Source organism: Drosophila virilis, unplaced genomic scaffold (assembly GCF_030788295.1).
Source record: "Drosophila virilis strain 15010-1051.87 unplaced genomic scaffold, Dvir_AGI_RSII-ME tig00001590, whole genome shotgun sequence".
In the NCBI taxonomy this organism is placed as follows: Eukaryota; Metazoa; Arthropoda; class Insecta; order Diptera; family Drosophilidae; genus Drosophila; species Drosophila virilis.
In genome coordinates this window covers 232,217-249,808 of record NW_027212847.1, presented here as the reverse complement: position 1 = coordinate 249,808, position 17,592 = coordinate 232,217, and the positions used below count along the sequence as shown (strand labels likewise).

At 36.6% G+C, this 17,592-nt stretch overlaps 1 protein-coding gene across 4 annotated transcripts in view; it reads right to left on the bottom strand.

Annotated features, from left to right (window-relative positions):
- mthl15 (methuselah-like 15) overlaps positions 1 to 16,487 on the bottom strand; it is a 144,834-nt gene extending 128,347 nt beyond the window's left edge. For 2 of the 4 annotated variants that reach the window (XR_001449655.3, XM_015168320.3), the window contains exon 1: positions 15,347 to 16,487. Coding sequence is in view for 3 of the 4 variants with exons in the window: in XM_015168320.3 (XP_015023806.1) it covers positions 15,347 to 16,265 (919 nt within the window). In the remaining variant the exon portion in view is untranslated. The remainder of the gene's footprint in view (positions 1 to 15,346) is intronic. The other 2 variants (XM_032433288.2, XM_015168321.3) reach the window with 2 other exon arrangements.
- Positions 16,488 to 17,592: the final 1,105 nt, after the last annotated feature.

The following is a 17,592-nucleotide window of genomic DNA, read 5'->3' as shown; positions in this document are numbered from 1 at the left end:
TCTTTTATTTCTTAATTGGAGAATAAAAATAATATTAATTTAATTTAAAGCAATTATGTAAATATTTGCATCCACCTAGAAATACATATTTTCTGCGGAGCCAACCTCAGTACACAAAATGCATTCATATATCAACACAAATTTGGGACAGGTCATGATCTGCGCTAAAAACTAACAAAATTAATATCTTGCCAGCTAAAGCCAGAGCAGTGAATATCAGCACATGCATACATACTTTAAAGTTCTTATGCATGTATAATTCACGCATACAACCGAAGGTGCACGCACGCTATTGGCTGAGACAAGAAATTTTCTCGAGTATACACTGTCCAAAGAGAAAAGTGAAATCAATCTATGTGTGCTATTTTCTTAACATAGTTATTGCGCAAGAAGCGCATTGTGTAAAAATTATATAAGTTCTTAAATTTTCCTGTAAAATTAATCGTTAATATCTAGGGTAATATATCATTTAAATAAAGCATACGTTTCATGGATAAAGCACAAACACTTTGCGTCGATCGTAAGGTCTAAACTTCTTCGCTCAATGTATTTCGAAAACGAAGCGACGCAAAGCAGCATCGACCAGCTTTGCTGAAGGCAGGCTGGCGACTAACTTCATAGCTCGTGTAAGCATCAGCAAGCCGCTACTTCGGCATTCGTTCGTCTGGTCTTTGGAGAACGAACAACCAGTCGGCAGGCAATCCGTACGAAGTCAAAAGGCAAGATGAAAGGCCAGGCTAGAAATTTTGCGACGCATTCAAATGTATGGGCGTTACTCGTCTTAGTGTTTATATTGTCTTTGGTACGATGATGTAATGTGGAATCTTATGTAAATTTATGTGAATGTAAATATAGAAATATATTATTTACATAGAGTAGGCAGTGGCATATACACGCTAAGGCAGGACCGAAAAACAATGTCGGTAATATAAAACAAAAAAAAAAGACAATTCACATATGCCTTTGCCCTTCAAATACTCCTACGGTCAGAATGCCGCTTAAAATTTACATTTATAAATAACGTATAATAAAATAAATAAAGCTCCTGTTCCAAAATGAATTAACAAACAGATTTCTCAATTTTATTTCATCATACAAGTGTCCATGCAATTAGACGCTTCAAGAGACAACAAGTTATAGGTTCTAGTCGGTAGCTCCCGACTTGGGAATACCCTGAACCCTTTTCTTCCAACATCAAATGCATATATATATTCTATTTTAGAAGCTATATGTCAAGTTTGGTGACTCTAGCTCTTATTATTTACCAAAATTGCCCAAAAAACAGGATATCGATATCGATTTTGCACAAATACAATATACCCTTATACCCATTTTTAATGGCTTCAAGGTATAAAAAATACAGGGCGTTATTGCCTTTAGGAAACTCAACAAAGTAACATTCGCTAATAAATATACAATGTTTGAAATAAATGAAATGCTTGCATAATCAGGCAACAACAAGCTTTTCTATGTACTCGACCTCAAGGATACCACCAAATTAAATTATAAGGGCCCGACATATTCCCTTCACACGATTCTGTTTGTCTGAAAAACACCCGTTTCATATTCCAACGTGTCTTAGATGACATTCTCACACATAGATCGCATATAGACGATGTTGTTAAGTACATCAGCAACCAAGGTTGAAAATCGAAATTTAATAATAATAATAATCCAAAGACAAACCGCCAACCCGCCAGTTTAAAACAACGATCGTTCACCAAAAAACAAAAAAAAATTTAAACCGGGGCAGCGCGAGTTACTGAATATACCATATAGGGTATAAATGATTCGGTACACCCCGCCAAGAAACGGCGGCGGCAGCACAGCATTGTGACACTATGGTGCAATGCTGTTCTAGCACTTTATGTTGGTTGCGACAGTTCTCATGCAAGACACTTGAACTGCTGCAACGGCAATTTGTAAGATACATGTTGCTAGCTTTTAAGAAAACAAGTCGATCGAACCCATCGACATGTTAGAGGCAACACGAACTGGTTCGAACAAGTCATTAAAGCGTTCGGTAATACCCAAAGCGGCGTTCCGACGCTTGCATCTGCAAATCGTCTGAAAATGTACGTGGCCCAGCCACGCCATACGACGTGTGATACAACAGAACAGAGTGGACATAAAATCAACAAGACCAATAAACATATTCACACAAAAAGACAGCCAATAAAGGCAAGGAAATCTTATAAATTTTAAATAAATAAAAATTTAAAAATAAAAAATTAAAAACAAAAAAGAAAATAAAGGAAAATATATAAAATAATTGACATGTGTGAGTTGCATCGAAACGCTGGACGCGGAGAAGTAAAATTTGAATAGGTAACTGAAGCATGTCGATCATATGCATCGACACGCTGGACGCAACTTGAGCTGCTCCGAATAGGATACTGAAGCGTACGGCTAAGCTCACAGCCACGTCACACAATCAATACTGCCAATTTTAATTAGACAAATAAATAAATAAAAAAAAACAAATTCTCGCCAACAAATGATATAAATTAATATAACAAACAAACAAATAATGCCAATACATATGCACCTTTTCCATTTTTGATATACAAGCGGTGCTATTTAATATTGTACAACAGCCGAAACAGAACTTATAAGTATTGTTACAAAATACAAAAGAAAAATTAATACTGTCACAAATAATTACAGATATTAATACAGAATTACACGACTCCAATGAAAAGAAACGTTCACAGCTACATAACTCGACACACACACATTTATATAAATAAACTTTACAACATACACTTACCACATTACACACACAACTATATATAAGTAGCGTTAAGTCGAGTTAAGTTAAATAACATAAGCTCTGTCTGGCTACGCAACCAAAACAACTGGAGCGACCTCGCAACTGATAAAAGCAGCATCTTAATTTATCTTATAATACTCGCTCTGCAAAGCAATTGCCTAAATTTCGCTCTTAAGAATATATTTACATAGAACTGCCGCTCTTCGCTGTAACGATCGTTTTATTGCCCTAGCTTTAGTTATGTTAAGCTTTTAGTTAAGTTCGTTCGCTTCATGCATTTAGTACACATCGGCCACTTGCATTACTCAAAATTATAACCAATAATTGTCGCTTCGCTAAAATTGGCATGTACTAATATAGAAACAAATTAGAACACAAGAAATAAAAAAAGCTAAATTATTTCTATTTGTGAAAGCTATTGAAAAAGCTCATAAGCTCAACAAGTTCTTTTAACAACACAAAATTCAATTAGTTAACGTCAGACAGCTAAAACCAACTCAACCAACTCAAAGTTAAACACTCATACCCATCAAAGTTAGATGTCTACTATTGGGAAAGTTAAGAAACTTATGCCAAACACCAGAGCGATTCAGGATTAGCACTAATTTATCGGACATTAGAGAAGATCCCAACAAACAACTACAAACTGTAACAGAATACCCTCACCACCGTCAATGACGTCGACTTCAAGCTCGTCTCCACCCAACCAGGATGCTATAAGAGCAAACCATATGGACTAAGTCGCATCCCTTAGAATCCCAGACGTGATCTGCTGCCTACCTCCTTATGACGGTAATCCTAAAACACTAACCGATTTTATTAATAATGTAGAGGAATTCCTTCTTCTAATTAGAGGAATAAGACCCCATATGGACAATACTCCTAAGAGCAATTAGGCAGAAAATCGAAGGCAAGACTGATGATGCGGTCCACACATCTGGAGCCGGCCTTAAAAGCAATTAGGCAGAAAATCGAAGGCAAGACTGATGATGCGGTCCAACAATTTTGGAGCCGGCCTTAATTGGGATGAGATAAAATATGCTTTAATGCTCGAATTACATAACCTCGCTTTTGCCCAATACCCAATAAAAGTTTTATTTGAAGGAATTTGCGATATCAGAACAGCCCTTTTCAAAAAGAATACGAACCAATATTTATCAAAACAAAGAAAGAATTGTTTTCAAACACCTGTTTAAATACGTTCTTAACAGGGCTCAGAGGTCCACTAGGATTAGTAGAAAGATCGATGAGGCCCACTAACCTTCAGGAAGCCTTCGAATGGGCTGTTAAAGCAAGGGACACTTACTTCCAAGAAAATAGTTTGAAACAAGAAACTAGAAACAGAAAAGAGAATAGCCAATCTGACTGAAAGCATATGGGATATCAGGGCAAGCAAAGTAACGGCTACGAACCAAGAGAGAACGGAAAGAAGACGGACTATCGACAGTACGCCCCGAATGGAAAGGACAATTACCAAAATAAGAAAAATAACGTACCGGCAATAACGGCAAAAGACCACCAGAACGAACAGAGAAAACATGAAAACTCAAACTCGAACGGAACCAGAGGTTTCGTACATAACATGGAACAGCCTTCTGCGGATAATGCGCATAGCTCTCAACTACACAATATAGATGAGGACTCAAATTTGTGAAACCTTGTCATTCATAAGCACAAAAATTGTCACTGATTCACACCTAATCACCCCAACAAACCCAATTTCAATCAAATCAGTACTCAACGTGCATACCCTTCATCAAAAAACAATGCTACACCTGTTTAAGGAATTTTTTGAGATAATACCCATTATCAAGTAATTTTATTTCAATTCCACCCATACTTCGACGGATTAATTGGAATTGATATTTTACAACAGTTAAAAGCGGTAGTCAATATCTCCAAATAAACACTAGAGACTCAACGTTTCAATATAAAGATTCACATAGACAACAATACAACTTCAGAACTTCACATTTTGGACGAATCGTCCAAGAACATAGTAAAACTACCCGTCAGCATCGCTAACGGCGCACAAAGATCTCTGAAGATGTTTTCATATCTGGAGGACTGTACCAAGCCAAAAACAATTTCAGTCTAATGGAAGTAATCAATTACTCACAAGACCTCGACCTGCCTGACTCAGAATTGGAAGTCAATAAATACATCGAGAACAATTTCATTGAGATAAATGCTATCTCCGAAAATAATAATAATAAACCAAAGGACGGTATCAACATACTTACCCAACTGCGGACAGACCATCTAAACGCTGAAAAGTTAACAGCGCTAAAAGAACTTTGCAAAAATGCCCTAAACTTTTTCATTGAGAGGGAGACAACCTCACCTTCACTAGCTTGGTCAAACATAGAATACAGACTACAGACGAAATTCCATTGCATACAAAACCATTCCGATACAGCCTTATAGAAATACAAGAAATGCAGAGACAAATAACAAAACTCTTAGAAGAAGAAATAATCAGACACAGTCATTCCCCATGGAGCGCACCAATTTTCCTAGTTTCAAAAAAACCCGACGATTCATATAATAAGAAATAGAGTCTAGTGATCGACTATAGGAAACTAAAGAAAAAAACCGTGAAAGATAAGTACCTCATGCCAAACATCAACGATGTTCTTGACAGGATAAGTAGAGCCAAATACTTTACGGCTTTAGATCTAGCTAGTGGATACCACCAAGTTGAGATGGAGGATATTTTAAATTTGTACGAATGCCCTTCGGGCTTTCCAACGCCGCAGCCACCTTCCAGAGGGTGATGGACAACATCTTAGCAGACCTTAACGGCAATTGTTGTTTAATCTATCTTGACGACAATATAGTCTATTCATCTTCACTCCAAGAAAAAGTCAATGACCTAAAGTTAATATTTGACAGGTTAAATAGAGCAAATTTTAAGCTCCAACCAGAAAAATCTGAATTTTTCAAAAAATAAATCGAATACCTTGGATACGTAGTAACCGATTATGGTATAAAACCTAACCCCAACAAGTTAATTGCCATTAAAGCATTTCCTATGCCAAAAACCAAAAAAGTTCATAAAAAATTTCGCAGCAATCACTAAGCCCTTGACCCAACCACTTAAAGGCAAAGTCACAGTAAAAATAAGTGAGGAATATACTAAAGCATATGAAACTTACTAAAGTCTGCTACGAACCGACCCGATCCTTCAATACCTATATATTCAAAAACCTTTTCTACTTACTACGGACGCTAGTAATTTCGCTATTGGGGATGTTTTGTCCCAAGGCAACCTTCACCATGATAAACTGGTGTCTTTTGCTAGCAGAACCTTATCAGACACAGAAATAAATTATTCAACTGTAAAAAAAGAAATGTTAGCTATAATCTGGGCTACAAAACATTTTCGCCCATATTTATACATATATTTATATATATTTATACAGACAGAAATTCAAAATAGTTACGGATCATAGGTAATAGGTAATAACCAAATTCGAAAGTGGTTCGATGGAAACTACATCTACTCGAATACGACAACGCGATAATATACAAGAAAGTAGGTTCCTTTCGTAGTAGCCGACGCCCTTAGCCGCATCACTGGCGACATAAATATTAACTACTTTGTTTTCCCCATAAACAAGAATAATAATAATAATTAATATGATTCCTATTTCCGACAAACCTTTAAACGAATTCAATCTACAGACAGTATTCAAAGTTGCAACACACGCTGAAATCTTGACTTCCGTACCTTTCGAAAACAAAATCAGAATAAAGATATTAGAAACACAGTACTATAAAAAAATACGACTAATATTTTGAATAAGATCCTTAAACTTAACAAAATAAGCGCTATTTTCGCCCCTGACATCTTAGTTATATAAGGTCATTAGATGTGTCACTACTAAGAGACATAACCGACCCAAACAAACAAGAACTAGAAATACGCCAATATCACGTGGCAAACAACCACAGGGGAATAGATGAGACAGTAGCTCACCTCAGAAGATCCATATATTTCCCATTATTAAATACCATAACTTCGCATATTATAAATGACTGCGATAAATGCCAACTACTCAAGTACGACAGGCAACCACAGAAACAAGAATATTCTGAAACAGCAACCCCGTCATGCTCTATGCAGATAATACACACTTATACAATTAACGAAAAACCATTTTGACTATCATTGACAAATTCTTAAAATTTGCTTCAGGCTATACAATTCCAACCAGAGATAGTTCAAACATAGTTAAATCTATGAGGAATTTCCTCTCTACATTCGGAATCCCCCAAAAACTTATTTGCGATCAAGGTTCCGAATTTACTTACAAACATTTAAAGATTTTTGCGCACAATATAACATATTAGTGCATTTTACTTCATTTCAATAATTTTCGAGTAATTCCCCAGTGGAAAGACTCCATGCGTCTCTAACAGACATATACAAACAAAAGAAAAACAGAAAAAGTCAACTGCGACCATAAAGACATTTTCTTCGAGACTCTGACAACATACAATAACTCTATCCATTCAACAACAAAATATACACCCTACGAGATCTTTCACGGAAAACCGCACATACTAACACAAAACGCTTCCCCACATAACGAATCCAATTATCTCCAAAAACTTAACGAATTCCGAAATTCATCTACCCCGAGATAAAGGAGAACATAGAGAACAAAATGAAAAATACAATAACAAAAATGAATGAAAACAGATATTTCCCAGAAACCATCAACGAAGGCGACACAGTTTTTAGAAAAGAAATTAGGAAAAATAAAATAACGCATAGATTCACAATATATAAAGTCAACCAGGACAAAGGTCCAACCTTTATATCACCCAAAAATCAAAAGATACACAAATCAAAAATAAAACAAGTAAGAAGCTTTAGTCGGGAGCTCCCGGCTAGGGGATACCCTGAACCCTCTTCTTCCAACATGAGATGCATATATATATATTCTATTGTTGAAGCTATATGTCAAGTTTGGTGACTTAATAAGAGATTACTTACCAAAATTGCCCAAAAAACAGGATATCGATATCGATTTTTTTCGATTGGTTGGAAACGGAGTGAGTTATCGATTATCGGAAACAAACTCAATCTGCGCAGGCACTAGGAGCCCCTTCTGAGATCCTTGCGTTCATACATACGGACGACCGGATGGACAGACAGACGGACATGGCTAGATCGACTCGGGTATTGAAGCTGATCAAGAATATGTATACTTTATGGGGTCGGAGATCCTTCCTTCTGCCTGTTACATAGATTTGGATTTTGCACAAATACAATATACCCTTATACCCATTTTTAATTGGTTCAGGGTATAAAAAAGGACAATATAGACAAACAGTCATATTTTACAACAGCTGAAGGAGCACGACAGACTCGCAAAAATAAACCTGGGGAACGCAAGAATTATAACAGGATATAAACACCTCTTACACAAAATCAACACACAAAACTTGTTAGAAAACACAGAAAAATTCGAAACAGTATTAAATGACCTAAGACAAGTAAAGTTTTCAGGAGCAATTAAAGACAGTCTAAAAGCAAAAATAGACCAGATAAGAATCAAAATAAACGCATTAATATCCAAAAAAAGGAAAAGAGATGTTTAATAATTGGTATTTAAAGTTCTTAGTAATAGGAAATATGGAACCAAAAGACGCCCAATCAATTGCTGATAATTCAATGTTATTAAAGAAAACGAAAACCAAATTACTGAGAATGTCAACAAACAAATAATATTTAATCAAGAAACTATTTTAAGGTTTCAAAACAATACCGAACATATTAACCAAGAACAGAGTATAATTAATAATTTCATTAAAATTTATAGAAATAACATTTACAAAACATTAGACGTAGAACATAATGAAATTCACCTACTTCAGTATATAACAAGAATACATTTTAATATAGATATATTATACAACCACATAAATAATATAGCAGAAAGTATTTTACTAACCGAATTGAATATAATACCCGATTTCATACTATCTGATAATGAAATTAGATTTATAAACAAATTCATTTCAAGCCAAAATGTCTTAGTAGAATCCGAGGAACACCTATATAGATTGCTCCTGTACCTTTAGACCACACTAAATTCCTGATAGTACTAAACTACATGTTGTACGACCAAAAAGGTAAAATCTTGTACCTTGAAAACAAATGTCCCAAAGTCCATCAGACATTTATATGGGAAAACGCACCAACACAAACGAACTTAACTTAACTGTTTGACCCAACGGCAACAAGCGACATCAATGATGTCGGCTGTCAAGAGGTCATCAGTGAAGTGGAACGACGACATATCTTCGTCTTTAGCACTATAAACACCAATGTCACGTCTTCATGTCACAGACCCTTACCATACGATAATACTGTAATGGAGTCTAAACAAAGGGCAGAACTGTCCATAGAATCGTTCAAGCAAATGAACATAAACAACACATTCGAAGATTTAAATCTGCAAAATCTCCATCTACAGACATTATCAAGCCGAAACGACCTAATTGCCATGAAGACGACAGCCACCAACCACCTTTTCACACTTTATATACTGCTAACCATACGGACAATCTACAATATGCGTCGGGACACTCAAAAGAAGAAACATCATCTTTACCCCGGCGGAGCCTCCACCGACGTGCGTTCCGGCCATTTCACCATATCGCATATACCATACAGGGTATATATGATTCGGTCCCAACCGCCAAGACGCCGAAAAACGGCGGCGACAGCACAGTATTGTGACACTATGTTGCAATGCTGATCCAGCATTTCAACAGGGTGTTGGTTGCGACAGTTCTCGTGCAAGACACTTGAACTGCTGCAACGGCAATTTATATTAAGTAATAATATATAATATATTTAGTATAATAGATATTTAGTTCAGTTTGGAACATTCAAAGAAAACGTTGCAGTGTTTATTAAATTCTTATTTTATTCTACATCAATCAATATACATAAATATAACACCTAATCGCATTGACGATACTGGTAACTTGTGCCTACGCAAGAAGATTACAAGACTCAGGCTACAGCAGTTAAAGATGACTTATCCGACACAGAAAAATGTATTTTATTAGGGGAAAATTAACTGCTTTCGTACATCTCAGAATGTTAAATTCATCAGAGCAAATTAGTGCAAGGCACCAAATAATGAAAAGTAATATGAATGGAGGGGTGAAGTAATCCCCATACTGGGCCAAGTTCATGAAAACGCATTTAATTCTATTCTACGTTGAACCACCTAATGTGTTGACCAGTCAAGTACTATTAAAACGTAATTCATTCAAAATTATGAAGAGAAATGTATTTTGTTAAAATGCCCCACTTAAAATAAGCAGGAATTGTACGAAGGAAACCAATCAAGAATCTTTGTTCACCAATAATTATACAAATATTAATATAAGCGAAATAATTAGAAATTCATCAGCACCTAACGCATATTTATACGCTGTCGCAAGAATTCAGCAATGTTACTAAACCTTGCAATCTATACAATGAATCTACTGAGTTTTGCGTGGGGATAGAAATTGACATTGATTTAAGTAGATTTTGACAGAGAGGCGGATGACCAATGTCTTCTGTTAGTAAACTTTACATACTCATGTGAAGAACAAGATTATTTTACGAAGTCAAAAAATTCCCATAAGCCTAACCGATACAACCTCCTTTCATTGGACTTAAGGATGATTCTCATCTTATGAGAGGGGAATTATTGAAGATTTACTAAATAAAACAATTAAGAGGTTCTAGTCCGGAGATCCCGACTAGGGATCCTGAACTCTATTATTCCAACACCAAATGCAGCTCGCGCTCAGTAGGGCTCGAACTCGCGACAGACCATACCCCTTGTAACTTAAACTGATAGGCAATACAAGTTGGGCTATTAACTTGATTTATAGCTATGAGGTAGTAGCGGGGCAATGGGTATAAAATGAAAGATACTTGGTATATACATATATACTATTCTAGAATAAACATATCTCTTTTGATGAGTCTAGATCTAATCATAAAGCTAATTTGTTCAAAAAACAGGATTTCGATATCCATTTTTATCGATTGACTAAGCAATTGACTATAGGAAACAAACTCGATCTGCACAGGCACTAGGAGGACCTACAGGCAGGCGGACATGGCCAGATCGACTCGGCTGTTGATGCTGATCAAGAATATACATTCTTTATGGGGTCGGAGTTGCTTTCTTCTGCCTGTTACTTACATTTGCACAAATACATTTTACCATTTTTAACCATTTTTAATGCAATTCATATTTTTAAAGAATGAATGTGGATTGGGTTAATACTGCATACCCAAATCCCACTGTGCACCTCAAACAGCGCAAGAATCCCTAGACAACGAACACGCTTAGAGATGATCGACGAATACACGATAATGACAACGAGCAAAGAGAACAGCGAACTCGCAGACGGCGAGTAACCTAAAAAATGACCATCAACGAAGGCACTACAAAGCCACGAGGGCTATAGGCTGTACGACAGACAGAAGACATTTGCTCGTTAAGACGGAAAGTTCAACCCTGGACCTGTGTGGTATGAAGGCTGAGAACGAACGATAAGTAAATTTCAATCGAATGCTAATAATCATAAACATTTCTAGTTTATTGTAATAAATTATTAATATAAAACCATGAATATGAGTTCTTAGGGTATAGAGTCAATAACTTCCATTTGAAGGTTCTCCAAGCGTATCGACTGCCCCAAAATCCTTAAAGTCTTGACTCAAGTTTGAAAGTATAGCCTGACCTTTGACTAAGGTGTGAAGGCAAGTGGGTCCATTTCCACATAACAAAAATCAATAAAATACTAAAAATATTTTAAAGACAGCTCCTTGGGTAGGCAGACAGCGAATACTGATAGCTGGATGAATAGATGAACCCTAGCGATATCCCTTGTGAGAGCCATAGCTATAATCTTAAAGTAAGCCACAAGTCGTAGGAAAAAGAGAAGATGTAGAATTGGTTAGGAATTTAGTATATGGATGAATATTTATTGCAATTTTTACCCATAGTGGTATGTGCGACGCGAAAAAGTTTAAGTTGTGAATGGCCTTTTTAACATTCATGATAATATTTGTATTTATTTTAAAGTAAAACTTTACCAAACAAGTAAGAGTTTCTAGTCGGGAGCTCCCGATTGGGGGATGCCCTGAACCCTATTCTTCCAACATCAAATGCATATATATATTTTATTTTAGAAGCTATATGTCAAGTTTGGTGACTCTAGCTCTTATTATTTACCAATATTGCCCAAAAAACAGGATATCGATATCGATTGCTTGAAAACGGAGTAAGTTATCGATTATCGGAAACAAACTCGATCTGCGCGGGAACTAGGAGCACCTACATCTAATTTTAAGTCTCTAACTCTTAAAGGTTATGAGATCCTTGTGTTCATACATACGGACGGACGGACGGTGGGACAGACGGACATGGTTAGATCGACTCGGCTATTGATGCTGATCAAGAATATATATACTTTATGGGGTCGGAGATGCTTCCTTCTGCCTGTTACATACATTTGGATTTTGCACAAATACAATATACCCTTATACCCATTTTTAATGGGTTCAGGGTATAAAAACGTAATGAAAATTTGGTCATCAAGATAGGTTTTCTAGCTAGCTTTTCAAAATCTATGATGAACGACAGTGGTTGTTATTACTTATATTTTATTTTCAAGCATTTTTAAACTTATAGTAATGTGTTGTCCCGCCTTTGTTGTCAATCACTTCGTAAATTCGATTTGTAATTGAGAACAGAGAATTGCTCAATATACTGTAAGGATATGGTGGACCAATGGTGTTTGATGCCTTGGATTAACACAGATTTTGTTTTATATTGTGTTCCGGACTCGTACAATTTTCAAGGCAGACATCCCCAACGACATTTACGTCAGGCGAGTATGGTGGCCACTCAAGGACTTCAACTTTTTGGCTCTAAGTCCAAGTTTTAACGGAACGGGTAGTATGAATTGGGGCATTATCATGCTGGAAATGCCATTTCAGATCCCGAAATACATTTTGGAAGTGGGGAAAATCAGTTTTTAAAACGCCGTAGTTATCTGCATTCATACGCGAAGCTAAAAACTGCAATTCGCAGGTGCGATAGTATGATAAAGATCCCCACACCATCACACCACCCTCTCGGCTGTGGAGGCGGTCCGAATGATGATTATACGTAGATCATGGAAAAAAAATTATAGCCAATGGGCTCTTCCAAATTAAATGTTTTCATCTGAAACGACAACGTAGTGCCACTCAGAAGACCACGACATATTTGGTGACCGGGACTGCCAAAATAAGAACGACAACTCAAACGTTTCCTGAAACGGACACACAGGTTTGATGCCGTCGTCCTCTTGGCCACTCCGCAGACCACTCTGGTTCGATTGCTTAGAGGACCAGCCTAGCGTTCTCGACGTTAATATCTTTGGTGCCGGAACCAATTATTGCAGTTTATCCCTTATTTTGTGGCGTTTTCTTTAGTTGTTGTTTTAAGCCTTTATGATTTGATTGAGTACTGATCATTTTTGTAAATTTTATGTGGTAAAATAAATTTCACGAACTTATACATATTTGCTCGCCCCTTTTTATACCTTTTTTTATAGTTATCACCACCTCCCTACTCCTACCTCGCTACTACCTCATACGTACAAATCAAGTAAATAAACCAATTTATACTGCTCACCAAATTAAGCCATAATTTTAGTGCAATTGGCTTTTAGAGATCTACTGTTGAAACTTTCATCAAGATCGTTTAAGAAACACAAGTTTTCAAAGAAAATGAGTTTTGGCTGACCTCGTGCTTACGGCAGCTAGCACAAATAATTTCTATATACATGTATACACACATTCATTTCTTATTTATTTATTATTCGGACTCAATTATTGCTGTGGTTGTTGAGTAGAGGCGGCGGCAAGTAGTGTGTTTTGTTGCGAGTTCGAAGCCTACCGAGGGAACAAACGAACGCGTAGTGCGTGCTGCAGTTGAAAAAAGTTGCAGTAGTCGGAAATTTCCGCTTGAGGCTTTTTACTTGTTATATATGTATGAATATAACCAACTGCGCTTGCGCGCAGTACTCCGCCACTCAAAACGGATTCCCCTTTGCCATAAGCAGCAAAGATGTTTGAAGGTCTGCTTACGCATACACGTACATTTTCGCCTGTTTGCTGACCATAAGCACAACTGCATATTTCGGTATACGACCATGGAAGGCCAAGGACATCCCGAAAGACTAGGGATTTCGCTCATTTCCCTCCGAGCGAATAGCTGTGCAATCGTTAACGCTCTCCTTTTTTCACTCAACGCCGTGGATACTAGGATCGGCGTTGGCATCCCTGCATAATTTGAACACCCTAAGCTAAATTGTAGTCCTAGCCCGAACCGGACTATCGATTTCTTTGAGACCCCATGCATCGCCATGCTGCCGGAAGCATTGGAAGCAATGGGATACTAGCTTTTCTCTGCCCCTGCCGGCACTCCACAGCCTTCCTCTACGCACTTATATCCTATAGCATTTCGTATGGACACTAATATTTCTGGAAGGTGTAGGTCCCACCTGATGATTTATCTCCAGATACGCCCTGATTATCAACAACACGGTGCAGTTTTCTCGCTCTGCCGCAATACTTTGTGGCGCGAAGACTACGGTGCGCATATGCGCACATACTTTTGAAAGTATTTGATGTGAATTGGCGACCGTTATCAGAGTGAATAATCTGGGGTACTCCAGACTTGAAAAAGACTTGGTTGACCAAATTCATTACGATAGAGGTCGTAGCATCCCGCATCCCTATTTATGAAGTTTTGAAGCTTTGAAGCAAAATTTAGTACCTTAGATGTGTTCGGAAATCTCTGGCAATTATCAGCAGGTGGTCAAGATAAACGAAAACGAATAGGACCGCATCTCAGTCCAATTTGCCTTGTCTATCTAGCTCCACTTGTCGTCTACGCGAACTTCAAGTCTGCACTGGAGATTTAATGCGTCTAGTCTACCCTGGATAGGATGTCTTCGATACACGGTAGCAGATGCGCGTCTTTTCTATAGATGTAGGTGCTCCTAGTGCCTGCGCAGATCGAGTTTGTTTCCGATAATCGATACCTTACTCCGTTTCCAAGCAATCGATAAACATCGGTATCGGTATTTTGGGCAATTTTCGTAAATAATAAGAGCTAGAGTCCCCAAACGTTATGTTGCTTCTAAAATAGAATATATATACACATTGATGTTGGAAGAAGAGGATTCAGCGTATCCCTTAGTCGGGAGCTCCCGAGTAGAACCTCTTACTTGTTAAATATTATAATATTGGAAATTCATCAATATTTATACAAAACACTACTCGTGACAAACAAGGTTTCTCAATATTGTCTAAAGCCACACTTAACATTTTGTTTTGCATTCAAATGTAGGTTACCTGATAACCCTCAAACTATTTCCAATAAATACAAATAAAAATGTTAAGTGGCAATTTTGTAGATTGAGAGGGAGAAGGATAAGAGATAGTACTTGGAACCCATAAAATTAATATTAAATCTTACATACCTGAGGGTTTCGTGAAAACTCCACTGAGATTCATAGTTGCTAGACTCTGAAATTTAGAATTGTTTTCATCGCCTATACAAGAAGTCGTCATATTCCCTTTGTAATATATTTCACCGTCGGCACAACACTTACGAATACATGGTACCGAATCGCAAATTTGAAGTTGTTGACAAGTGCGAACTAAAAATTGCTCATTATTTTTGTAGAGTTGAGGGTTTCTATTTTCAATTAACACTTCAATAGCTTCAATGCAAAATTCATTTCTTTTAAACGATCTGCCATAGTCTTTAAGTAAAATTTGTCGTTTTTTTAAGTGTATTGTTTTCGCCTCAACCACATATTCAACTAAAACATTATTTTTAGGACATACGAATGAATTATCGACAAATATCATTGGCTTGTCGAAAATGGAAGAGTATACATTGAAGTCGGGTTCGCGTAAATAGCATTTATTTAATTCAGAGACATATGTGTAACCATGGGGACAGCATTTGTTAACAAAACCAATACTTTGAAGCTCATCACCAATGCTGGATTTACATGTTACAACAATAAGACTGTTGTTTACAATTAGAAGGCATGATTCCGGTGATACGTTGACTGATATTTCTGTAAACAGTGATATATTCAAAATGCTGGTATGTGCACATTGTAGCAACTTCATATGTCTGCTAATTTCTTTAAGAATTTCCAAGCCATATCCTTGTGGACTTTCTGTTTTGCCGAGCATGTCCATACTTGTAGGATTAACTGTTTCATTTAGACCATCCATAGCATGAATACATTTTAAATAAGTAGAGTTATTTGATCCTTGACTCTTGTATAATATTGATTGTGGTGTACAGCATATTTGTATTGAGTTGTTATTTGTTACTAAATAACTGAAAATTAAATACATAAGAACTAGCTTGACACACATCTGAAAAAATTACAATTTGTATTTTATAATCAAATATTACTCGGGCACAACTATGTATATGTCCATGCCTCTGTATGTATATGTATATGTATATATGTATGTATGTTTGTAACTATAAGAAGATATCTTATCTCTGATTGACACCGCACAATTAAAGAAAAAAAAACGTTGCAATGACGCACTTGAGTCTTACTGACAGCATGTGCTCCTAACGACTGAGAAAGTGGATATCAATATAAATAAATATCTTTACATACATACGTACAGAAACTCACACATATGTATGTACATTGAATGTTTATTCTCATATTTATCTGTAAACATACATACTACAAATGTATAGATATGTATATATGTATACGTGTATGTATTTGTATGTAAATAATTGTTGGCGTACGCACGGCAATATTTCTGAAATTATTCCCTCCCGTACTATATGTACATATATGTGTTGTTCATACACACATGCAGACATATTTTATATTTCGGTTGGCTTATACCTTGCGTATACATACTAGTAAATTCATATACATATATGTACAGACATAAGTATTCATATTCATATATATATATATATATATATATGTATTTATATATACATATATATTTATATACATACATATGTATATATAACTACTACAATAAGTCAATATGTTTTCATATTGATGTGCAACGAGGGCAGTTCAGGATGTACCAGGTACTGGACGCGCCAATTTTGACAATTCTTCCACATTCAATAACACTTTTTCCTATCGATATTTTCTTGGGTATATGTACATATGTATGTGTGATTGTATGCTTGTGTGTAGTCAACCATATCTTCGTGCAAAACAGAATTTCTTCTGTTCTCCGGAGAACGGTCCCCTTCCTGTCTGACATTTTGCCATCCCACAAGCACAGCCCCAAAACATCTCTGTGAATCAGATAATTGCTTGCATCTCGAACGCGCATTCCAATCGTAAAATCACATTAAAGCAAAACCTCAGCAGTTTAAGATAAAACAAATAAGAGGCTCTAGTTGGGAGCTCCCGACTAAGGGTTACCCCTTGTTTGCTTTACCACTCATAAAAATAAAAATATAAAAATCAAAGAAGTTTCCTCGATAGGATTTGAGCTCGTAACAGAGCACACTGCTTTCCGCCGCCTCTACTCAACATCCAAACAGACAACTAATCGGTACTAAAAAAAACAATTATAATATCTGCACAGAGAAAAATATAATCGCAATTGGGATGCTGTTGATAGAATTCTATAAGGACGCGTTTAAATGATTATGTGTACATGTACAAGCGCAATGCTGGCGAGTGAAAACTTCATGTCAGCATTC